The 25,881-nt window shown below is 39.4% G+C and overlaps 2 protein-coding genes across 2 annotated transcripts in view; both read right to left on the bottom strand.

Annotated features, from left to right (window-relative positions):
- Positions 1-2,536: 2,536 nt before the first annotated feature.
- On the bottom strand, positions 2,537-16,135 carry wdr4 (WD repeat domain 4). Its single transcript, XM_008314692.3, has 11 exons — positions 15,983-16,135; positions 15,586-15,654; positions 15,296-15,442; positions 13,598-13,754; positions 12,944-13,056; positions 12,298-12,358; positions 8,260-8,358; positions 7,872-7,933; positions 3,501-3,687; positions 3,344-3,413; positions 2,537-3,048 (listed from the first exon to the last, which is right to left on the bottom strand). Exons 1-11 carry the CDS (start codon positions 16,096-16,098, stop codon positions 2,825-2,827), a joined length of 1,305 nt encoding a protein of 434 aa, XP_008312914.1. The 5' UTR covers positions 16,099-16,135; the 3' UTR covers positions 2,537-2,824.
- Positions 16,136-21,555: 5,420 nt separating this feature from the next.
- vkorc1 (vitamin K epoxide reductase complex, subunit 1) overlaps positions 21,556-25,881 on the bottom strand; it is a 5,389-nt gene continuing 1,063 nt past the window's right edge. The window contains exons 2-3 of the mRNA XM_008314691.3: positions 25,739-25,848; positions 21,556-22,567 (exon numbers count right to left, since the gene is read on the bottom strand). Of these exons, the coding sequence (XP_008312913.1) occupies positions 22,356-22,567; positions 25,739-25,848 (322 nt within the window). The 3' untranslated portion in view covers positions 21,556-22,355. The remainder of the gene's footprint in view (positions 22,568-25,738; positions 25,849-25,881) is intronic.

Raw genomic sequence — 25,881 nt, 5'->3', positions numbered from 1 at the left:
TGGGATGGACCTCTGGGTAAGACTGTTGGTGGAACTCACCCTGAGCTTTTTGAAGAAGTAGACCTTGCAGTGCATAGGTCAGACACACACTTTGTGAGGTCAATGAGAACAGCTTCAAGGGTGTACAGAGAGATCTTTGTGGACCCAGCAGTGCCTGGTGAAGCTCAAGTGAAGAATGGAGAAACAATCATCCGGAGTGCTGCAACTACAAACAAAGAAATGTTTGAGTGGTTCAAATGGGACAGTATTGGTGCTGCCTGTGATCCTCAATGTGGTAGATGTCCCCCTGGAGGTAAAGAAATGACCCTAGGAGAGGAAAGGGAGCTAGAAAAAATCAAAGAGTGCCTCACCTATGTGCAAGCGGACAAGCATTGCGGAACCCCTCATTGGGATGCTGCTTACCCATGGAAAGGTGACCCCTCAACACTTCCTGACAACCGACGTGCAGTGGAGGCAACTTTCCTGAACACAGAGAAACGTCTTGAAAGGGAGCCAAAATGGAAAGCTGCGTATAGAGAGCAAATCCATGAGATGGTTTCAAGAGGAGCTGCTGCTAAACTCACTAAAGGCGAAATCGATACTTGGAAAGGACCAACGTGGTACATCAGTCACCTAGTCGCTCCTAATCCTCACTCAACCACTACTCCTGTAAGGATTGTTTGGAATAGCAGCCAAGAGTACTTGGGGGTAAGCTTGAATGACCTCCTGCACAAGGGTCCAGATGTCCTCAATCCAATCAGAGGAGTCCTTCTGAGGTTCAGAAGTCGGCTTCATGCCGCTCTGGGCGATGTGAGGAAAATGTACAACTCTGTTTGGCTAAAGCACAAAGAAGTGCACCTTCACCGTTTCCTCTGGAGAGACTGCCCGGAGGATGATATTGAGGTCTTTGTCGTCGTCAGGGTCAACATCGGTGATAAGCCCGCAGGCTGCATAGCTCAGAACACAACTCCCTATATGAATACTGTTACGACCCTTGTCTGAGGACGTGTCATGTGATTGTGTTTTATGTGCTTTTATGTGTCTCCGATCCGTGTGTGGGTTTCTTTTGTTTTCTTGCAGGATCACATGACAGGGAAACTGTGAGTGGATTGGTTGATGGCGTCTATTTAAACCGACTGGCGCTGGCCCTTTTTCCCTTACTCATCCTTGAGCTAAGGGCTGCTGACACCTTGCTGTGTGCTCTGTGTGGTTTCTTATGTAACCTTTTATTTTTGTAATTAGTAGAAAAATAGAGGCGTGAGAAGCCCTTGTTTGGTTTAAAACATTTTCTCTTGTTTTTGATAGTGAGCTTAGTTTAAAACCCCTGTATTTTGTTTTCTTTTGTTTGTTGGAGGAAAGAGCAGGATCCTCTTAGTTTTGTTTGTTGTATGCTGGGCATTGTTTCCTCACTTCCTCAAAAAATAAAATGCTGCTTTAAAACTATAACCTTTTAGAATTGGCCACATTCTTGGGGATGAGAAGCGAAAGAGGAGCTACAAAACATGCTACGTAATATTAATATTTAATACTAATATTTTATGCCATAGTTGCTGTCATTTGTAATTGTATTTCGATTTTTAGTTCAATAAGAATATTATGTTTCGTTTTTCATGAAAATCATTCAAGTTTTATAGCAAAAGCTATGAATTTTTTGATGTGGGTGAGTGGTGGGAGGGAAGATTGAGAAAGTTAGTCTAATTAACAATGGGTGAAGGATCCAGGATTTTAGTTGATATGGTTTATAATTTATTCAGAGTTTGTACATTTTGAAAAAGTCATGAAAATGTCTGGAAAAGTCATGAAATTTGAAAATGTAATTTTTCAGACCTGGAAAATTACATCTTGGAATCATAAGTTCACCCCAGAAGTCATTGATTTCTTTCCTCCATCTACGATAACAGTACGGTGTTCCCCCACTATATTGTGTCTCCTTTTGCTCCCTCAGTACATTGCAGATTTTATTTATTCCAATCCCTCCTTTTTCACTATATCGCGGTATTTTACGGTAATTCTTTTTTTTTTTTTCATTTTCAATATTTTCATTATTTTTGGAATAAAAAACATTTTCTAACCTACAAAAAAATAAACTCATATATATATGATAAAAAATATATCATATATATCATACATATATATAAGACATTGCTGGTAGCAGGACTCACTCCTGGAGTGAGTCCTGTCCGTCCAGGGGAGAGATGAAGCACGAACTGAACTGTTCAGCTCTTACACCTTGTATTTATGTGATACAATATGTAAAAAACACTTTTTCCGTTTTGGGTGAATCATTCACTCCTTTTAAGGCCTTTCCTGATGTTTGTTCCTGTTGGTCTTGGACACCTGTGCATGTTACATGCATCATGACACATCTTAAAAATCATGTTAATCACATTTTTTCACTTATTGATTTCAGCATCAATCCCTTCTTCTGACTTTTTGTCATAATCATATCAACCATTTTGAGTCAGAGGATCATTCTTTTAGTCTTATTCAGACACATTCCCTATTTTTAACAAATCCATAGCTATTGCTATAAAACTCAAATGATTTTCCTGAAAAACAAAACTAATATTTTTATTGAACTAAAAATAAAAATACAAATGACAGCAATTATGGAATAAAATATTAGTGAAGCAATAGCTTTATGCCCCCCATATGGTAACCACTTCCTTAGAAAATATTTATTACAGAATTGCCACCAGCTTTTAGTTTGTTTCAACATGCCATTATATGTCAGGAGTATTATGTAAGCAATATTTTTATTAAGAAAAAAACTGCCAAAAACCACCTGCGTAAAATTTACACCAGTGCTTTAGCAACAAACAGTATCTGTAGGTTTTGTACACCATCATTCTTTTTGCCAATCATCAGGTTTTCGTGTTGATGACGATGACTGATCTTCCTTCATTGAAGTCTCCTTCCTCGCCTTTTTGTTATTGTTTGTTCTTTGCAGCTTTGCTCTCTTCAGCTGCTGCTCCTTCAGTCTCTGCTCCTTTTTTTGCATATACATAGCCACATTGTCATAGCTTCTCTTGTGCAAGTGCTCAAACCAGAGCTTGGTCCTTGTAGAGGCTGCCGAACAAATGAAACATTCAAAAGGAGTCAGAGTTTCAGAGATTGAGAAAAAAAAAAGATTCTCATAATTCGTAACAAAAATTGTCTAATAATTTGCCTAGCACGTGGAATACTATCAAACACATTATTCCAAATTGGTTCTTAAAAATCAAGTAATCATCAAGTTGAATTCATGGCAGCACTATGAGTAAAAACCTTAAGAAAGCTTCATATGATGTTTATGGTTATTGTACAGTAATTATGAATAGTAGATTATGATGTCTGCAGTAAGAAAGACTGGTTAATGACTCACTTTCAACAGTCTCCCAGACTGGATTAAAAGCCTCTGTAATTCTACTGACTTCCAGGCTCTGAGCATTACACTAGAGGGAATAATAAAGAAAAGTTAGCATGACGTTAAACAAAAAAAAAAAAAACACACTATAAGTCCATATGCTACAACAATTTACCTGCCATTCTCCATCCTTGTGAGTGTAAACATTGAACATTTTATCACTGCAGTCCATCATCACCCAGAGCTTTCCCTCTGAGTCAAAAGCAATGTCCAATGGGCAGTGCGGCAGGGTAAGGACACTGTGTGGTACAAGCTTGTCTTTAACCATCAGCTGGAGAGTAAGAAACTGGATTGTGGGTACTCTGTCGACAACAAAAGCAATAGATCAAGTTTTTGGTGCGGCCCTCTTAGACTTTGAGTTGATGCACTGAAAACACGACCACTAAACAACGTTTCAACAGCAGGAAAAATCAACACGACAATAATAATGTGTATAAACCTGTAAAATCTGGGAATCATAAGATCCACATACAATCTATTAAATGTGACAGACTATAGTGCAGTGTTTATCAAATAGTGGGTTGCGTTCCCTTGGTGGCTGCTGATGCCTTGAACTCATACAGTGGTTTTGGGGTTAATTAGAGTCAGAAAATAATTTAAATCAGCCACTACGGTACACAAGCCAGTGCTACTATAGTGCCAGTCCCAAGCTCGGATAAATGGTGAGGGTTGCGTCAGGAAGGGCATTCGAAGTAAAACTTTTAGCTAAATCAAATATGCAGATCAATAAAACCATTCTGGATCGGTCGAGGCCCGGGTTAACAACGACCGCGAACAATACTGTTGACCTACAGTGTACTGGTGGAAATTGGACTACTGTTGGTCATAGACAAAGAAGAAGAGGAAAACGATTGATTTGGAAAAAAGAGAAAAGAAGAAAAATAAAATTGTTGGTCTGAAGTTTGGAACTCTGAATGTAGGTACAATTACAGGGAAAAGTAGAGAAATAGCTGATATGATGGAGAGAAGAAGAGTAGATATTTTGTGTGTGCAGAAGACCAGGTGGAAGGGCAGCAAGGCTAAAATCATTGGAGGAGGCTACAAACTGTTTTATCATGGTTCAGATGGGAAGAAAAATGGAGTAGGGGTGATCCTAAAGGAAGAATATGTAAGAAATGTGGTGGAGGTGAAACGAGAGTCAGACAGGTTTGTGTGTGTGTGAAGGTAGAAATAGAAGGAGTGATGATTAATGTTGTTAGTGGTTATGCCCCACAGGTGGGCTGTGAGTTGGAAGAAAAGGAGAAGTTCTGGAAGGAGCTAGATTGGATGACAGAGAGCATCCCCAGGGGAGAGAGAGTGGTGATTGGAGCAGACTTTAATGGGCATGAAGGGGAAGGGAACAGAGGTGAGGAGGAAGTGATGGGCAGGTTTGGCGTTATGGATAGAAATTTGGAAGGACCGGCAGTGGTAGATTTTGCAAAAAGAATGGAAATGGCTGTGGTAAACACCTATTTCCAAAAGAAAGAGGAACACAGGGTGATGTACAAGAGTGGAGGCAGGTCCACACAGATGTAGAAGAGGTAATCTGATGGAGATGGAGAGAGACTGTAAGGTGGTGGCAGGCGAGAGTGTAGCCAAACAACATCGGATGGTAGTGCGCAAGATGATGATAGAGGTGAAAAAAAAGGGAAGAGAGTGAAGACAGAACAGAAGATCAAGTGGTTGAAATTAAAGAAAGAGAAATGTTGTGAAGACTTCAGGAAGGAAGTAGGGGCAGTGCTGGGCCGTGTTGAGAAATTCCTAGATGATTGAGAGATTATAACTGCAGTGATTAGGGAGACAGGTAGGAAGGTGCTAGGTATGTCCTCTGGGCAGAGAAAGGAGGACAAAGAGACCTGGTGGTGGAATGATGAGGTCCAGGAGAGTGTGCAGAGAAAGAGATTAGCAAAGACGAGATGGGACAGTGACAGAACAGAAGAGAACAGACTGGAGTACAAAGAGAGGACAAGGGAGGTGAAGAGGGAAGTGGCCAAGGCCAAACAAAAGGCATATGAGGAGTTGTACGACAGTTTGGAAACAAAGGAAGGAGAAAAGGAGTTGTATAGATTGGCGAGACAGATAAATCAAGCTGGTAAGGATGTGCAGCAGGTGAGGTTGATTAAGGACAGAGATGGGAATGTAATTACAAGTGAGGAAAGTGTGCGGAGAAGATGGAAGGAATGCTTTGAGGAGTTGTTGAATGAAGAAAATGAAAGGGAACTTAAGAATGAGGAGCCAGAAACTACTAGGAAGAAGGTAGATCAGATTAGTAAGGACAACGTAAGAAAAGCTCTGAAGAGAATAAAGAGTGGAATGTTCTGGTGCCAATTTATAAGAAGGGTGATGTACAGAGTTGTAACAACTGCAGAGGGATAAAATCGATGAGCCATACAATGAAGATTTGGGAAAGAATAGTTGAAGCTAGGTTGAGGCAGGAAGTGGAGATTTGTGAACAACAGTATGGTTTCATGCCTAGGAAGAGTACCACAGATGCAATATTTGCCTTGAGGATGCTGATGGAGAAGTACAGAGAAGGTCAGATGGAGCTACATTGTGTATTTGTAGATTTAGAAAAGGCATATGACAAAGTGCCAAGGGAGGAATTGTGGTTTTGTATGAGGAAGTCAGGAGTGGCAGAGAAGTATGTTAGTTTGGTGCAGGACATGTATGAGAATAGTACAACAGTAGTGAGGTGCGCTGTTGGGAGGACAGAAGACTTCAAGGTGGAGGTGGGACTACATCAAGGATTGGCCCTGAGCCCCTTCTTGTTTGCTTTGGTGATGGACATATTGGCAGATGAGGTCTTTGAACTATGTTGTTTGCAGATGACATTGTGATCTGTAGTGAGAGTAGGCAGCAGCTAGAAGAGAAGGTGCAGGAGTATAGGTACTTAGGATCAACTGTTCAGAGCAGAGGAGACTGTGGAAGAGAGGTGAAGAATAGAGTGCAGGCAGGATGGAACAGCTGGAGAAAAGTGTCAGGAGTGATCTGTGACAGAAGAGTGTCGGCTAAGGTGAAGGGAAAGGTTTACAGGACGGTGGTGAGATCAGCCATGATGTATGGTTTAGAGACAACAGCAATAGGCATAAGACAGGATGCGGAGCTGGAGGTGGCAGAGTTAAAGATGCTAAATTCACTTCAGTCTATTTAGGGTTGACTCAAATTAACTTATCAAATTATTTGCAAACTGAAAATAAAAATAAAAAAAAACTATATTTTGTTAATTTCTTATTGAAGAATCCCAGACTAACATATTAAACCTGGGTGGCCAATTGCTAAACATTTGCTGTCCAGAAGAAAGCTCTTACTGTTAAAGTAAAAAAGTAAATGAAAAACAATCAGCCCAATATTCGAATAATTATGTAATGTCTCTAAGAAATGTAATTAGTTTTTCCTCCGATAATGAAAACTCCATAACCAGTGCCTGGGTTTTGCCAAATGATTTGTGCCCTAAAAATAGTTTTGGGGGAAAACAGTTGCATAGAGTAAATTATTGTCACTAAAGCACAGCACATCACTGCACACAATGAAATGTCCTCCCATCACCTTAGTGAGCAGGTGGCAGGTCATGTAAAATTTACAGGTTCGTATTTTCACAATGACAGCCACTAGAGGCCACAATAGGCTTGTGTACCAGTATCTGCTACTCCAGTACCACTGAAAATTTATATGTTCGTTATTTTAACATTGACAGCCGCTATAGGGCACTGGTGCGACTTGTACTTATTGTCCGAAAAATACGGTATATGCTGTCTTTTGTCCACCTTGCATGTTCTCTGCAAGCTGAATGCCTGTAGCACAACTGGTTACACGTTAGCTCTTGCCTGTTTTGGTGCCCTGACCGTAGTTGGAATGCACAGGGGAGACTTAGTGATCTGCACCAAGGCCGAAGCTAACATTAGCTCGGGGCTAACTCCCTTCACTTTGTGCTTGTCCACAGCAGAGGTAAACGGAAACAGGGAAGTTGGGGTCTTTATCATCAGCCACTCTGAGCACAACAGAACATAAACAGCATTTTAACAACTCCTGTATAACCAACTCACAGTTCAACATGACAGGGCTTAAACTGCTCCCAACTTTCGCTACCGTTCAAGCATGGGCCCCACGCACAAATACGCACACAGCCATTCACAGATAGACTTGCGCTACTAGTATAACATACAGTAGCCTACCAGAAAAGCCATTGATCGCAAGTGGTATGAACTTCACTAGCCCGTAAAAATCCATTAATTAGCTGCATCATTGTTTAAGCCGCAGGGTTTAAAGCATGTGAAAAAAGGAGTATCTTATAGACTGGAAATTACGGGAAGTGATATTGGATAATTTTCCACAAAACACCAAACAAATTCTTCCACAGCACAAAGGTTGGTAGTCACTGTTCTTGTGTACTTATAGGTTGCATTTTAAAACTGTAAAATTAACAATATTTACACAACGCATAAATTTTCAAAATTTTTACGAAATTTCATTTCGTAAAATGCAGCAATTGAAAAATAATATGACTCACCTTGAACACAGCACACCTATGTGAGACCCATCTGGGGAGCTGATAATACGACACACTGTTGGCTTTTGGCAAACGAGTATAAGAAAAAAAAAAAGAGGAAGTGAATCAAATGGGGTTCATTGTTCCTACCACATTCAGCTAACACACAGCTGTTCAACATTAACACTGAACATAACCAAAATGTTGTTAATTAAATTAAATTGTTTTGTTTTTATGTTCATTCAATTTTCTTATGAAAACATGAAACAACACAATGTAAAAAGGTGGAAATTGATACTAAAATAGCAAAAATGCATTTTCAATTTCGCAGATTAAATTGCTTAAATTTTCATTGATGTTACAGCTTTAAGTAAGGCAGTTTATCCTTAGTGATTTACAGCATGATTACCTTTTCGTTCAACTTGGTTTCAGTCTCCTTAAAAATATTGAGGTCACAGCTATGCAGCCTACATCCAGATTCAATATCCCAAAGCTTCACAGTCCCATCCTGACACACAAAAACAAAACATATTTACTTGTGGATACTCTCAGTCATCTAGGTCATCATAACGATTTCAAAAGTAGGCAACTGGACTCACCTTAAATAAATTGAAGACGTTTAGCCTCTCATCCAAGAGGCTTCATCAGTTCTACTGTCCTGGTGGGGAGTTTCCAGGTCTTTATCTATCCACTCCAAAGAGGGGTGTGGTGTTGAAAAAAGTGGCCCAGGGCTCAAAACAATATGACCTTTAAATGGTCATGTGAGTCGTTGGCCCCATGGTGGATTGTTCCCCCTCCCTGTCCTCTGGGTGGGTGTCATTGGTGTTACCTGAACGGAAGTGTGAGTTACATCTGTACTTACTGGGGAGAGACCTACGGACGGCATTGTAGGTTGGTGACAAATGGTATTTGAGGCACCCTCCTCTGTTCAAAGATGGTCTTTCCAGTTTGACATGGATGGCTTCCTTCACCCCTCTCTTAAACCATCTGTCCTCTCTGGCTAGAATGCGCACACAACAACCTATGAGTTCCTCAGATGAGACCCCACTAATATCTACAAATCAAAAGTGGTCAACTGCCTACACAAGCTGGAGAAGGAACGGCTTATTGACTGAGCTCTGTATTTCAAGCTATATCCAGGGGATGCTGTCCCTTGCATCTACGGGATGCCAAAAATACACAAAGAAGGTGCCCCTCTCAGACCCATTGTCATCTTCTTTTCAGGGGTTGCCACAGCAGATCATTGATTTCCATCTCTCCCTGTTCTCTGTATCTTCTACTCTGACTCCAACTACCTGCATGTCCTCCCTCACTGCATCCATATATCTCCTCTTTGGCCTTCCTCTCTTTCTCCTACCTGGTAGCTCCATCTCTAACATTCTTCTACCAATGTATCCACTGTCCCTCCTCTGCACATGTCCAAACCATTTCAATCTGGCTTCTCTAGCTTTTTCTCTAAACCTTCCTGTCTGTGTTGTCCCTCTAATGACCTCATTCCTGATCCTGTCCATCCTTGTCACTCCTAGAGAGAATCTTAGCATCTTTAACTCTGCCATCTCCAGCTCCGCCTCCTGTCTTCTGCCTATTGCTAGTGTCTCTAAACCATACATCATGGCTGGTCTCACCACCGTACTGTAAACCTTTCCCTTCACCTTAGCTGACACTCTTCTGTCACAGATCACTCCTGTCGCCTCTCTTCCACAGTCTCCTCTGCTCTGAACAGTTGATCCTAAGTACCTAAACTCCTGCACCTTCACCACCTCTGCTCCTTGTAACCTCACTATTTCACTGTTCTGCCGTTCGTTTACACACATGTACTCTGTCTAGCTACGACTGACCTTCATTCCTCTTCTTTCTAGTGCAAACCTCACCCTCTCTAGGTTCTCTTCTAGCTGCTGCCTACTCTCACTACAGATCACAATGTCATCTGCAAACAACATAGTCCATGGGGACTGCTGTCTGACCTCATCTGTCAATCTGTCCATCACCAAAGCAAACAAGAAGGGGCTCAGGGCCGATCCTTGATGTAGTCCCACCTTCACCTTGAAGTCATCTGTCCTTCCAACAGCACACCTCACTACTCTTGTACTATTCTCATACATGTCCTGCACCAAACTAACATACTTCTCTGCCACTCCTGACTTCCTCATACAAAACCACAATTCCTCCCTTGGCACTTTGTCATATGCCTTTTCTAAATTTACAAATACACAATGTAGCTCCTTCTGACCTTCTCTGTACTTCTCCATCAGCATCCTCAAGGCAAATATTGCATCTGTGGTACTCTTCCTGACATGAAACCATACTGTTGTTCACAAATCTCCACTTCCTGTCTCAACCTAGCTTCAACTCCTCTTTCCCAAATCTTCATTGTATGGCTCATCAATTTTATCCCTCTGTAGTTATTACAACTCTGTGCATCACCCTTCTTATAAATTGGCACCAGAACACTTTTCCTCCACTCATCAGGCATCTTGTCCGTCTCTAAAATTTTGTTAAACAACCTTGTCAGGAAATTTACCACCACTTCTCCTAAGCACTTCCATACTTCCACTGGTATGTCATCGGGACCAACTGACTTTCCACTCTTCATTCTCTTCAGGGCTTTTCTTACTTCATCCTTTATAACCTGATCTACCTTCTTCCTAATAGTTTCTGGTTCCTCATTTCTACTCTCAGACCCACTGTAAGCAGCATAAACTCAGTTACATAGAACTTGGCTAAACGCCTCGCTACACTCCTCTCTCCATTGGTGGGGGACACCCCACACCATATTATAAACTCAATGAATTTCACCACCAAAATCAGTCAGATCAAACTTGAGAAGAAACTGGCGTCTTACGATGTGACGTAACTTTTCACTTGCATCCCCAGTGGAGATGCAGTGCAAGCGGTAAAGAGAAAACTGCTGCTTGATGAGAACCACTCCCCTAAACAGTTGTGTGATCTTCTTGACCTATGTCTGAACACCACCTATTTCCAATATGACGAGGGTTTCTACATGCAGAAGCACGGCTGTGCCATGGGATCGCCAGTATCCCCCATTGTAGCTAACCTAAATATGGAAGAGATGGAGAGTGGAGCCCTAACAACTTTCAGAGGCCACTCACCAAGACATTGGTTCAGATATGTGGATGATACCTGGGTCACCATCAGGAAGGGGGAAGTTCACTGACCATCTCAATTCTGTGGATAGAAACATCCAATTCACGAGAGAGGATGTCAGGGACAACTGTTACCTTTCCTGGATTGTGTTGTGCACATGGAAAGAAATGGGGAACTCAGCCTGGAGGTATATAGAAAACCTACCCACACCGATCAGTACATTCTGCTTAATTCACATCATCCACTTAAACACAAATTGGGGGTGATCCGGACCCTTCAGCACAGAGCCCAAAGCATTCCCTCAGAATCAGAAGGGAAAAGAAGGGAACACAAACACATACACGCAGCACTCCAGAACTGTGGCTATCCAAACTGGGCGTTTGGTAAAACAGCCAAGAAGCCCAAGAAGGAGAAAAAAGATGATGAAGCCCAAAAGAGAAATAACATTGTCATTCCATATGTGGCAGGAGTTTCAGAGAAACTCAGTCAGGATCTTTAACACCCATCAGATCCTGGTGCATTTCAAACCCAGCAACACCCTAAGGCAGAAATTTGTCCACCCTAAAGACAAGATTGCCAGTCACAGACAGAGCAATGTGGTGTATGCAGTGCAATGCAATGAGGAATGCTCTGACCTGTACATTGGGCAAACAAAACAACCATTACACAAAGATATGGCTCAACACAGGAGGGCCACAACATCAGGCCAGGACTCAGCAGTCCACCACCACCTGAAGGAGAAGGGCCACTTCGATGATCAAAAGGTGCGCATTCTAGCCAGAGAGGACAGATGGTTTGAGAGAGGGGTGAAGGAAGCCATCCATGTCAAACTGGAAAGACCATCTTTGAACAGAGGAGGGGGCCTCAGACACAATTTGTCAACAACCTACAATGTCGTCCTTAAGTCTCTCCCCAATAAGTACAGACGTAACTCAAACTTCCGTTCAGGTAACACCAATGACCCCCACCCAGAAGACAGGGAGGGGGAACAATTCACCATGGGGCCAACGACTCACATGACCATTTAAAGGTCATATTGTTTTGAGCCCTGGGGCACTTTTTTCGACACTACACCCCTCTTTGGAGTGGATAGATAAAGACCTGGAAACTCCCCACCAGGACAGTAGAACTGATGAAGCCTCTTGGATGAGAGGCAAAACGTCTTCAATTTACTTGAAGTCCAGTTGCCTACTTTTAAAACTGCTTTTGAAAAACAGAATATTGTTTATTAATGTAAAAACGTACGTTACATCACCGTATTAAGTCAATTTCTCGTCTAAGGTTGGTGTATTACAGGCAATATTAGGCAGTTCAATTCATTTCTTGTGGAATTCCAACTTACCCCTGATCCAGACAGCAGAAATTGACAACCAGCCAATGGGACAAGTAATGCAGTGACAAACCTATAAGAGGATATACAAATGGTGACAAAATTAAAATCTCTCATACTGTCTTTTACGAACTGAGTAATCATGATTTGGTGCAATTATTGGATTGTTACATATACAGCTTTGTCAAATAAAACTGTAACTGCAATACCATTTTTTTAACTATATAATGTTCCTCTCTTGGCTGCTCCCATCAAGGGTTGCCACTGCCAACTGCAGTGTTAAACATAAACCATGCAAACCAAAAATCAGAAATTTGGTTTACAGGTTTTCTGTACATTCTGTAGTTTGTAGAGTTTGAAACATTTCCTATCACCAGCCTTACTCTATTTTGTTATTAGATTTCATTTTACACATTTTGTGCCATAATTTCTTTCTTGAGGGTCCATACCATAATTTCTGGACTATGAGCCGCTACTTTTTTCACATGCTTGAAAAAAAAAATCTTTGAGTAAAAAACCCATGTAACAACGTGGACACCTGAGGCTTACAGAGGAGTGCTGCATATATATGTACAATTATTTTTTTCTTTTTAAATTTAGTGGGTGCGGCTTATATCCAGGTGCGCTCAACAGTCCGTAAATTACGGAAATTACTTACTCATTATGTCCCAAACAGAAAGACTGGATGTTGTATGGAGACCTGCGATGACTCACTCTGATCTTCCCTTCACAATCAGCGGTGATAATGTAATTATCATCCAGCGACAATGTCTGAAAAAAACATGCAGCATTTTGCTTCTCAAACTGAACTTTGAATTGTGTGCGCACATTGTGTGCAGCCAGCGCCAGAGCGGGAGAGGGAGAACGAAAGACAAAGAGAAAGACAGTGGGAGAGAGAGGCATTAGGGTAATAGGCAGAACTGAACCACAGGTGTGAATACATGGTTTAAGCATCTTTAAAAGTATAATCTTAGACTACAAAACTACCTAAATATCACAATAAGATTGAATGCATCTTAGAAGGTGCACACACAAATTAGGGTTTTTTGGGTTTTTTTTTTTCTCTGTTTCCTCTGCCTTTAACCCAAACGGCTGCATGTATCGGTATTGGCTGATATTGGGAGCAGAAATTAAGTTTTGGACAATATTGGCATATTTAATATCGGGGGGAAAAAAGTAAATATAGGACATCCCTAGTTTCTTGTTTGAAACAGGCTTAAAATCTTTTTAGATTCTTCAGAATTCAGAATGATTTGTACACAGTAAAAGGTATCAAACTTAGTATTTGGTTATACAGACTAGCGTTCCTTACGATATTTAGCAACATGGACAGTTGTCCCATCTTCAGTTCACCTTCCCTCTGTGGCTCGACCACAGAGAAAGAGTACACGTCTCCTGATTTGTCAGCCACCAACAGCTCGTCCTCGGCATTAGTGAACACAAGAGCCGTACACTTCCTCACCACAAACCTAAGCAGGTCACACAAGGCTGTCAGTACCATACCACTACCAATTTACAATTTGCTAAATAATAATAATAATAACAACAACAATTTTTTCTTGCAATCTTTTTTTATCTTGTTTTTTATTGATGTCAGGCCAGAACAATAAATGTACTTAAATGGTAAAGTATATATACAGTGCCTTGAAGTTTTCATTGCCCTTCAACTTCTTCACATTTTGTCACCATTTAGAGACAAAATGTGTGTAGTAGCCTTAGTTTATTTAATGAAAAAAAAATGCAATTGGTCTACTTGTTTTGTCGGGTTTCTTTTCTTTTTCCGTTTGTTTTGGTTTCAGCTACTTTGACTACTCAACACACAATTTAGAGCATCAAACAAGCGCACAGTAGAGACAAAGACCCGCACATGCGCTGTCTGTTATTGGTTTAGACCACAACATGATCCCACCATGTAAATGTATGTTTTCACCCAGGCAGTTTGTTTTCACAAGTGAAATAGCAGTTGCACTGTTAAACATTTTGGTTACACTCTGGAGTCCTGCGACTTATAGTTGTCCTGTGGACAAATCCTCCCCTCAAGCTGTGGATTTCTGTAGTTCCAGAACAGGCAAGGGCAAACTACAGCCTGGGACCCACCAAACTCTTTATCTTAGTTCACAAGAACACACCATCTAGCTGCTCCTGACCTGCTCAATTTCAGGACAATTTTGGCCCGCAAGTCAAAAAGTTTGCCCAAGCCTGCTCCAAGTGCTCTCTTTGCTGATTCTGTGAGTTTTAATGAACAGATATGTCCTGGTAGGTTTTTTTTCTGTTGTTGTTGTTTTCATAACTAAGCCCTTATCTCAACTTCTCCAAAACTTTATCCCTGACCTGTCCGGTGAGTTCCTAGTCCTCAAAATACTGTTTGTTCACTAGTTTCTCCAAAAAAAAAAAAACCCACTGAGGCCGCTGTGACAACCTTTACAAAACAGGTGTATTTATACCGAGACCAAATTACAGAGAGGGGGAATCAAAGGGTATTGATTGCACAGGATTTTCTTTTTGGGATTTTTTCTTAAAATTTCGTAAAACCATATATATTTTCATTCCATTTAACAATTATATGTTACTTTGTGTTGGTCTATCACATACAATCACATTAAAGTACATTTATGATTGTGATTGTAAGGTGTCAAAATAAGAAAAGTTCAAAAGGTTTGAACACATTTTCAAGGCACTGTACATTAAGTAACAGGACTCACCGCTACTTATTTATTGCCAGTACCGCTTCATTGCTTTACCCAAAAATGTATATATTATATATATATATATATATATATATATACATACACATATATACATATATATGTACTGTACATATACACATATATACACACAGTTATTGCAAGCATCGGTGTGATATTAATAATAGAATCGAGATACCAATCACCATCTCCATCTGTCAGAGATCTCTCACAGTAATACTTTTAAAAGGTCTTCTTTCCATCAGCTATTAATTATGTACTTATCTCTAGTAGTATTCATCACAATATAAAATCTGGGTTTGTACCTGATGCTGACACACTTCCATGAATGTTCACAGTGAAATAAGACCACTCTCTTGCAGTTATCAGCCAGTGCCACTAATTTTCCAGAAGGTGATACAGTGAATGCAAGGATGTCATCACTTTTTGTATCTTCTGAAGCACCTTTGTTACTGAAAACAGAAACAAGGGACTATGAGTAAAATATTTTGATAGAGTATTTGTGATGATGGTCACACCGATTGTAATTTCAATATCAACAATGTTTTTTTTTATTATTATTATTTAAAGATAGGTATCACCTGAAGTTATATACCTGTCGCTGTCGTCCTTGGCTGTCTTTGCCTTCTTCTCAGCAATGCTGCAGTCAAAGACATAAGAGTCTCTGCAAAAAGAACATCAATTTAAACGTTGGTTTACTTGAAAAATACAATAAAACACATACTGTGCGAGGTATTCCAAAACACCACAACACAACTAAGCATGGCACTACTTGGAGGAGTACATCAGTGAAGTGTTCCACTTCTAGAGGAAAATCGAGCAAGGGGTTTTTATAAATAAAACAGAAAGATCAGAAATAAAGGAAACACCAAGTTTAGACGAAACGGCCACGGGTAAAAGATGCCTAAGTTAATTGTCAGATAACGCCGCTGACTAAAACATGATACGCGGAGGACAAAAACACATGGAATGTACTTAAACACGCCTCAGACCTGCTTTGTTTGCTGTGGACTGCTAGAAGTTTGCTACCGCAACTTAGAAGACACCAATCTCCACAAAAACCGATTGCAGCAGCCATTGCTGTTTGACGGTAAGCACGCTTAAGCATGGGAACCACGGCGTCGCAGAATATTTGCGTCAAACTACGCAACATCCGATGACACACCCGTTAGAGGGGAGATGAGAATTACGTTACGGTTAACATAGTAACTCCACTTTTACTTGCACAAATAAAAGAAGTCAACAACTCCATCCTAAATAAACTAGTAATGGAACGCTCATACTGGGTTATTAATAAAATACAATAACCTTCACAATAAAACTGTACACTTCCCGTCTTACGAACAATACTTAACAAAGCTCAAATGAGAGCAGCCATAACAAAACAGGTTACGGTAACTACAAAAATCCAAACAATAATACATCATAACTAGAACAAGGTTTTAGTTGATAACTTTTATGTAGAAACTGGAAACATTTTAAAATTTGAGGTAACAAAGTATTTCAAAGAGTGTGGAGCTTCACTAAATAAATCCGGGGGGGGGGGGGGGGGACTAATTTGGGAAAAACTGACTTCACTTAAATTTCACCTAAAAATGATCTGAAAATGATTTACAGGATCTACAAAAAGACAAATTAAATGACATTTACAGAATAAAAGTAGAAGGAGTTTTTTTTGTTGTTGTTAGGTCAAGAAGTTAAGTTTGAGGAAGTTGGTTGGAGGAAGGGGAACAAAACGCAGTATGTTTCTTTCAACAAAAAAAGGACACAGTAAATCCAACTCCATTCAAAGGCTCAATATTAAAAATATTATGATCCCCCCAAAAAAATATTGCTCCACATTTTATAGAAATTTGGGTGAATCGCAATACAATACATCTGTAACTGACATCTTTTTTGCACATCTCACAGAAACAAAATCAATCAGTGATGACCAAACATGTATGTGTGATAGCCCCTTAGCTCCTAATGAAATCCTATTTGCCGAAACCCAATATAGCTCCAGGTTTTGAAGGCCTAACGTCTGAATTCTACATTGCTCTTAGGAACAGCTAGCCCCCTTTCTCCACTGTTTATTTGTAGAAACAACATACATTGATATTCAAACTTTTACTTCCACTTTATGTTAAGGTCCTCTAACTTTAATTTAAAAAATCCACGTTTGATTGATAACTGGTGACTTTAATAACAATTACAAAAACTTAGGTTGAATTTTTGCCACAAGAACAAAAATGTTATTATTGACAAAACTCAAAGAGGTTTTATGATGCAGAGACACATAGCTAATAACATCAGCCTTGTACTAGACCTTATTGATTTTGCTGATGTTTGCATTTGAGTTTTTTCCTCTGGTGTTCCCCAGGGAGCAATGTCCACTAAGGTACTGCAGTTTGTGTTGTTTGCTGACAAGAAATATTTTCCAGTCTGGGGAAATTTGTAGAAATTACTGAAGGACATCAATATAGAAATGAAACTAAAAATATGATAAAACAATGCATGCTTGATAAATGTAGGAAATAGACTATTAAGTTTATACCTCACTTATGTGATAAAATTGATTTTTGGGATAATAAAAAATAGCCTCACTTGATCACATTTCTTTAATGAAAAAACAAAAAACAAAAGGTCTTTAAAAATATGGAGTAGCAAAGAACAACATTAATCCATGGTAGAAAGAGAAGTAGGATACAGGGACTGAAAACATTAAAGACTATGTCAACAGAGAAGAATCAATGTGTGTAAAAAACGTGAGACCTGAGTTTGCAACAATAAAAAACGATCTGCCTAGATTTCAAGATTTGGCTTTCAGTGCTTTGTAGGCTAACTGTTCAATTAGACTGTGCAGAGGTAAGACGAGGCTGACCCCTCACCTGTTCCTGATCTGCACTTTATTATTTACAATTACTTTAAATTAAAGGTTAAATTCAACAACCTCAAAGGTATTTCTATTGCTGATAAAGCGATCATCATCAGTCAATTAGCTGAAGATACCACTTTGTTTTTAAAGGATGCTTCATAGATTTCTTTAGTCATCGACACTAAAACGTTTTCTAGTGCCTCTGGGCTCTGTCTAAGTTAGTTCTCATAAAACTATTATGCATCCTCCATTTCTAATATTCCTGTAAAAGATTCCATCACCAATCTTGGCATAACTTGTCAACAAAAATCAAAATATTAGACGCTCTATTAACTTAAACCTCTATAGTTAAAGGTACAAAAAATAACTCATGGCTTCAAATAGAGTTGTCAATTAGTGGAAGAATTGTTGTAATCAAAGCAAAAGGCATTTACTATTTAACCGATGCAGTCCTATCGCTTGCTGTGAACAAACAAAAAAACTGAACTCTTTGATAACATGCAAATTTGTGAGGAAAATTAAGACATATTATATTAGAAAAAAAGTTTAAGTCTTAATAAACTCATATGAACATGGTGGCCTGAACAATATCTTTATAACCAACAATTTTAAACAATTTTCTCAAAAACCCATGGTTGAAATTGATTGGTTTTCCACCAAATTATTTATTTTCAAAAAATAATTGGTCTTAAATTTTAATTAATTTGTACACTACAATGTTGAAGAAATGTCCTTAAAGTTGTCTTAAACTTTCATAAACAACTGCTTCTTCCCTGATCTTTAATTTACAAATACTGGACACCCCATGGCGCATCCATTTTTTTTTTTTCTGTAAAAACTGTTGTTGAACTGTAAATAGGTGGTGGTTAAGCAGAGGTCTAGAAGGGTGCATATCTGGTCTGGAGTTAAGGCAGTTCTGTCAGTTAAAGCCTTTTAGCAAGTCTTTTTTGGTTATGTTGATGGCATCAGAAGTTGGAATGCAAGTAAAGAGTAAAGTGACGTCAAATGAAACCATTGTCTCGTCTGGTTCTCGTCTGGAATTCTTTAATTTTGTTAGCAAAGACCAGAGTATTTCTTTATACAGTATGATGTGTTCCTGGGCAGTGGTGCTAATATATTAGATAGATGTTTAGCAATGTTGTATGTGACCGAATTAATGCTGCTGATTACGGGGCTAAAAGGAGCACCCATCTTATGCACTTTAGGAAGTCCATAGATGTGTGGAATGGAGTCACCAGGGTACAGTTTGAAATATTGGTTCTGGTTAATAATATTGTTTTTTGATTAACTTGTAAACAGTCCACCGCTCTCTTCTTGTACCCAAACGGGTCCCGTTTCAAAGTATCCTATGTGTTGTGGTCACTAAGGAGTGTGTTAATGTGTTGAGGACAACTGTACATCTCACTTTGTCCGCCGGTAGAATGGTGACATCCGAGTCCCTTTGGAGTGATGTCAGTACTTTCCTCTCCTGTAGAGAGATGTTAGATGGAGGTGCTTTAGCACTGGCTGACACTTTCAGCCTGAGCTGTTCTGCCTCTGTGTTGGACAGTTTGTTATTTTTGATTGCTGTTTCTGTTGCTGTAATGAGATCCAACACCGGCAACTGTGTAGTAGTGATAGCAATGTTGAGACCTTTTGCTAAAACGTTTTTTCATCTTTCATCTTTTTCAGGATGGGTTAAGGTCCTGGCAGAAAGGTTCTTGACCCAGTTTTCTGTTTTTTTCTTGTGTAAAGGGCTGTTCTTCCTTCTCCATGCCAGTTCGGAAGTTTGGGGTTGGTGTCTTGATTGAAGAAGAAAAAAACGTACGTATCTGGCATTCTTTACTTGAGTGTTGGGACTCCTGTGCCCTGTCTATGAATTGGCTGACTTCTTCTAATACCTCTGAAGGAAGGTGTGATTCTAATTCCTCATGGAGTTTTTCTGCCTGTGTTTTGAGTGCATTGATGGTGAAATTGATCTGTCTCACTTTCGTTGGTTCTGTGCTTACTTAAAGATTCTTTAGGCCCGATGTCCTTTCACTGAAGAACCCAAACGAAGGATAGGGGAATGATACCTACACAGACATCTAGAAATCTTAGTTTTTCACCTTGCACACACCTCCTATGCAACTTAAGGTTGTGGAGTCTTTTTCTTTAAGAGAGTCTTAAAGGCAAACACATACGTAAACTCTAGATCCCATGATGATATTTTAGGGTTTTGGAGACCAGTGGTTCTTGACTCTCAGGATCAACCTCAATGGACAGCCAGATCTCGGCAAGTTGGCAGTTGTTTTGAAATCCCCCTATTTGTAGATGGTTTTATGGACAGATACTCCCCATGCTGTTCACTTTCACTTCAGCAGTAAGGATAACACCAAACTAGATGTCTGAAGTATAAATAATGAGAGCCTTCTCCAAAATGTTGTAGAGCAGTGCTCTAAACCAGGAGTGAGAACTATATGTCCCGTGGTTCAATCATGCACAAACACTTTATGTTCGTGAAGTTTTGTCAAATTTCATTCATTCATATTCATTAAATATGAAGATTTTTGAATAAACTTTTCGTTTGCATGAAAACAAAGGAAAAAAACATGGACCTGTTTTTTTTTGGTAATGATTGTACTGGTCCACTTGACATCTTAACAGGCCCCTGAACCAAAGTGAGTTTGTCAACCCTGCTCTAAACACATGGGCATGGCAGGATATATGTGTTTGCAATTTGGACTGCAAATTTAAGTTGTGATAAATGTGGAGTTATCCTAACTTTATCCTCAGTTAGAATATGCCAATGCTACTTAATAATTAGTAATAATTATTCATAATTTCACTAACTTCTTGATTGAAGAAAGTGTGACAAAATATTATAAGTTACATATGGAAAGTGCATCCCAGATGAATATGAAACTTTTAATCCACTGCCACAACCAGCATGTCTGCTGTTAACACAAGAATTCCAAAATATGGGTTCAATAAAATTCAAATTATTAATTATTAAAGTCCCAATGTTTTACTTAGAAAACAAAAATTGATTTGTTAAGTCTGACTGCTTCCCTATATTGACCTTGGTTCCCTGATACCATTTTTAAAACAATCAGTCACAAATTCAGGGGTAATTATGGACTCAGAGTTTATTTTATAAATCCAAAAGAAACTTGGTCCTACGAAATAGTTTCTTTCATTTGAAAGGGGTGGCTAAATAAAAAAACTGGTTTTATTCTGTCTAGGGCTGACACTGACAAAATAATCTCTGCTTTTATCACTGTATGGTGTTTTATCATTTTTTTCAACAGTCACCTTGGAATAAAGAATAAAACAGAAAATGAACAACATTGTTCGTTTTAAAGAGTTTATTGGAAAATGTATTGATGTTGAAGTTGTTAACGAAGCTTTAATGAAGCTTAGGGGCACAGGTCTTACAGAGAGCAACACAAGCACTATGAGCGCAAGTTGGCCTCAGTACCATCGCCACTTGTGAGATTATCTGGCCTAACAGTAATTCACAAACAAGGTCTATGTGCAATTTTTAAGGCCTTGCTATACAAAACTTTAGACCACTATACAGATTTTATCCTTTCATATAATGAAATATATATATTTTTATTTCTATTGATTTATTTTAAGTGTGTTCATGAATTTATATTTATTTATATAAATATTTATTTGTTTTAGTAGCTTTTAATATATGTTTTATTTAAGTGTGAAGTACTTTGTTTCAACTCTTTTCCGTTGTTTTTTTTTTTTTTTTTGGAAATGTGCCGGAAATCAAACATCCTGACTGGTGAAGATGTGTTACATAAGCTCCTGTTATATTTTATCAGCTCATATGGTGCCTCTGCGAAATTTGACCTCTGCATTTAACCCATCACCAAAGTGATGCTCAGAACACCTCAGTGGTAACTTGGCTCGAACCTGAAACCTTCCAGACCCAAGTCCGCATCCTTAACCACTAAGCCACCACTGCCCCGTAAGGATCCATTATCAAATATACTAGTCTATATTTGGCCAGACTACAATAAACATATCTTGAATGATGTCTGATTATTAAGTGTAACATGAATTTAAATATTTGCTGAACTAAATATAATATAAACATGTTTTTTACTATCTATACCAAAATCATCTGCAAATATCTTGTACAATAAGGGATAAGGAATCTGAGAGTAAAAAACATAAAGATTGTCTCTGGTGTGTTTTATTATTATTCAAATGAGTGATAAAACAACACAGCACTATCATAGTGATAAAGGACAGGAATCTCAAAACACAATTACAACTCCATATTTGGCTTAAATCTCAACATGGGGTGTAACCAAGGTGTGACTTCTCCACAAACACTAAAATGCCAAATCTCCCGAGAGGTCAGAGATGAAAGCTTCATTTTTCATTTAAGAATGAAATTTTAGTTTATAAGGCCAATTGAGGCACTGATTAACAGAAGATTCAAGAACTAGAATAGTAGAATGTTTTTTGCTTAGGCATAATTTATTTTGGGTAAAAACCGTTGTGTGTTCTGTAGGAGAAAGGCTATTCTATCTGGTCTTCTCTTTAATTCCCTCAATTAAGGTTCTTCGCTTAAGGTTGGTAAATAACAGTGCTAAGTTGATAATATATGTTGATACGCAGACAATGCAGAAATCCCCAAGAACAAAGGCAAGAATAGAGGCAAGGTAGATGGAGCCAGCCACTGACACCCAGGAGGAGAAGACCAAAAACAGTGCTGCCTTCTTAGAACATGACAGGCCTGTGAAAAAACAAACAAACATAAGGATGTCAGATATTAAACATGATACCAGTAATACAAGATAATTAATGAAAAGTCTGAGACTTAATGGGTCACGTTAATACATTTATCACAGACACAAAACGAATAAAACAGAAAGTTATGATGAAGCAAGCAAAAACCGCGGCCAGTGCGGGCTTGTCAGATATCAAAAATTTTATTTTTGACTAGGTAAACTGGGTTAGAGATATCTGCAATACATATCCAACTTGGCGTTTAAATGTTAATACGGCTTGCCATAAGTGCCAACATGTCTGCGGTGAGGTCAATAGGGTGAAAAGTCCACTCACAGAGTCTGTCAGCACACATTTTACTGAGTGTGTATCTATTCGGATCCCCTGCACTCGTTCTGACAGTACTTAGTCCGCATTATAACGATCATTACTTGGATGCGGAATTAAAGCAGCTCACACAAGAAATGATCCAGTGCTCTGAAGTTTAGTCCTACCTATAATTTTTCCATACCAGTAGCGGAAATTTATAGCTTTATCTGAAGTTTTTTCCTACCTATAGTTTCTACCTACCAGTAGCGGAAATTTATAGCCATATCTGCCATATCTGCCATTTGAGTTCAGGGTGGTAGCACATTATTATACACATTAAATCCCCCTAATTACATGGTTATCACTTAGTTCAGGGTGGTAGCATATTACTGTAAACATCAAATCTCCATAAATACCTGCTTATCACTGTGTTCAGAGTGGTAGCATATTATTGGAGGCTACACAGAAAAGCCCTGTAAATCTCTCAGGGTTAAGGGTAGCACTGAATTTATTTTCTTTACATTTACATCTGAAAACCAGCCACTAGGGTACTCTAGGGTACACAAGCCAGTGCTACTATAGTGATACTATAGTGCCGTTCCCAAGCCCGGATAAATGGTGAGGGTTGCGTCAGGAAGGGCATCCCGTGTAAAACTTTAAGCCAAATCAAATATGTGAATCACTAAGATGATTTCCATACTGGATCGGTCGAGGCCCGGGTCAACAATGACTGCCAATAATGCTGTTGACCTACAGGGTAATGGTGGAAATTGGACTACTGTAGAGAAAAGATGAAGAATAGAAGTGTTAGTCTGAAGTTTGGAACTTTGAATGTAGGTACAATGACAGGGAAAAGTAGAGAAATAGCTGATGTGATGGAGAGAAGAAGAGTAGATATTTTGTGTGTGCAGGAGACCAGGTGGAAGGGCAGTAAGGCTAGAAACATTGGAGGAGGCTACAAACTGTTTTATCATGGTTCAGATGGGAAGAGAAATGGAGTAGGGGTGATCCTAAAGGAAGAATATGTAAGAAATGTGGTAGAGGTGAAAAGAGAGTCAGACAGGTTGATGTGTGTGAAGGTAGAAGTAGAAGGAGAGATGATTAATGTTGTTAGTGGTTATGCCCCACAGGTGGGCTGTGAGTTGGAAGAAAAGGAGAAGTTCTGGAAGGAGCTAGATTGGATGGTAGAGAGTATCCCCAGGAGAGAGAGAGTGGTGATTGGAGCAGACCTAAATGGTCATGTAGGGGAAGGGAACAGAGGAGATGAGGAAGTGATAGGCAGGGTTGGTGTTAGAGAGAGAACCGTAGAAGGACAGGCAGTGGTAGATTTTGCAAAGAGAATGGAAATGGCTGTGGTAAACACATATTTCCAAAAGAAAGAGGAACATAGGGTGACTTACAAGAGTGGAGGCAGGTCCACACAGATAGATTATATTCTATGTAGAAGATGTAATCTGAGGGAGATTAGAGACTGTAAGGTGGTGGCAGGTGAGAGTGTAGCCAAACAACATCGGATGGTAGTGTGTAAAATGACGATGGAGGTGACAAAAAGGAAGAGAGTGAAGACAGAGCAGAAGATCAAGTGGTGGAAACTAAGGAAAGAGACATGTTGTGAAGACTTCAGGAAGGAAGTAAGGGCAGTTCTGGGTAGTGTTGAGATATTCCCAGATGATTGGGAGACTACAGCTGCAGTGATTAGGGAGACAGGTAGGAAGGTGCTAGGTATGTCCTCTGGGCAGAGAAAGGAGGACAAAGAGACCTGGTGGTGGAATGATGAGATCCAGGAGAGTGTGCAGAGAAAGAGATTAGCGAAGAACAGATGGGACAATGAGAGAACAGAGGAGAACAGACTGGAGTACAAAAAGAGTACAAGGGAGGTGAAGAGGGAAGTGGCCAAGGCCAAACAAAAGGCATATAAGGAGTTGTACGAGAGTTTGGAAACAAAGGAAGGAGAAAATGAGTTGTATAGATTGGCGAAACAGAGAAATCAAGCTGGGAAGGATGTGCAGCAGGTGAGGTTGAATAAGGACAGAGATGGGAATGTGTGCTGAGAAGATGGAAGGAATACTTTGAGTTGTTGAATGTGGAAAATGAAAGGGAACTTATGAATGAGGGGCCAGAAACTATTAGGAAGAAGGTAGATCAGATCAGAAAAGATGAAGTAAAAAAAGCCCTGAAGAGGATAAAGAGTGGAAAGTCAGTTGGTCCTGATGACATACCAGTCGAGGTATGGAAGTGCTTAGGAGAAGTGGCGGTAGATTTCCCGACTAGGGTGTTTAACAGAAATTTAGAGACGGACCAGAAGCCTGATGAGTGGAAGAAAAGTGTTTTGGTGCCAATTTATAAGAAGGGTGATGCACAGAGTTGTAACAACTACAGAGGGATAAAGTTGAAGCAATGGGCCTAATCATTGGCATAATAATTTCTTTCGGTTTTGGCCAAGCATGTAATTTTGGTGCATCACCAACTGTTGTCATTCTCTGTGCAGTTAGTAGGTTGAACCATACCAAGGGCTAAGAGGTTGTTTCAATGTCATTCTTTCATGGACACTATGAATAATTTGAACTGAGAACCAGTCTAAGACAGAGATGCTTATTCTAGAAAAAATATGGGTGCCAGGAGAAACATGAGGAAAAAAGATTTTCAGTTAAATTTGAAATTCTCAGGGAAAGACAAAGAAGCACATTTTCTGGATATTTTTGGAATAAAAACATGTAGTTTCATTAGCCAAATCACAGGCCAAATATAATTTTATCATGTCCAGCTGGCATATAAGAAGTCTTATAACAGTACCTCAGAGACGCTTTCAAGCTTCATAGAAGAACACTAAGCAATGCAGAAAATCTGAAGCAGTTGATGGGAGACTAACCGAGGCACATCTGCACAGTGTAGAAAATGATCCCAAGTACACTGTTGGGTTGGTTCAGAGGGTTATCATTAGCCACAAAAAACTGGACCAAACCAAAACCACGTCCCCATCTGTAACAAATGGAAAATTACAACACCTTACAG

This window comes from Cynoglossus semilaevis, chromosome 8 (assembly GCF_000523025.1).
Source record: "Cynoglossus semilaevis isolate Cse_v1.0 chromosome 8, Cse_v1.0, whole genome shotgun sequence".
NCBI classification, from domain to species: domain Eukaryota; kingdom Metazoa; phylum Chordata; class Actinopteri; order Pleuronectiformes; family Cynoglossidae; genus Cynoglossus; species Cynoglossus semilaevis.
The sequence above is the reverse complement of the archived record's forward strand: the minus strand, read 5'-3'. Positions and strand labels throughout refer to the sequence as shown.

What these genes read in the sequence shown, in the direction of transcription:
- wdr4 (XM_008314692.3), bottom strand. Translation starts at nt 16,098, where the DNA reads ATGCTTAAGCGTGCTTACCGTCAAACAGCAATGGCTGCTGCAATCGGT. An exon ending in TTCTGTTTGGGACATAATGA is followed by an intron (nt 12,359 to 12,943) that starts GTAAGTAATTTC and finishes ATCCTCTTATAG; the next exon opens with GTTTGTCACTGCATTACTTG. An exon ending in ACAAGGATGGAGAATGGCAG is followed by an intron (nt 3,414 to 3,500) that starts GTAAATTGTTGT and finishes TATTCCCTCTAG; the next exon opens with TGTAATGCTCAGAGCCTGGA.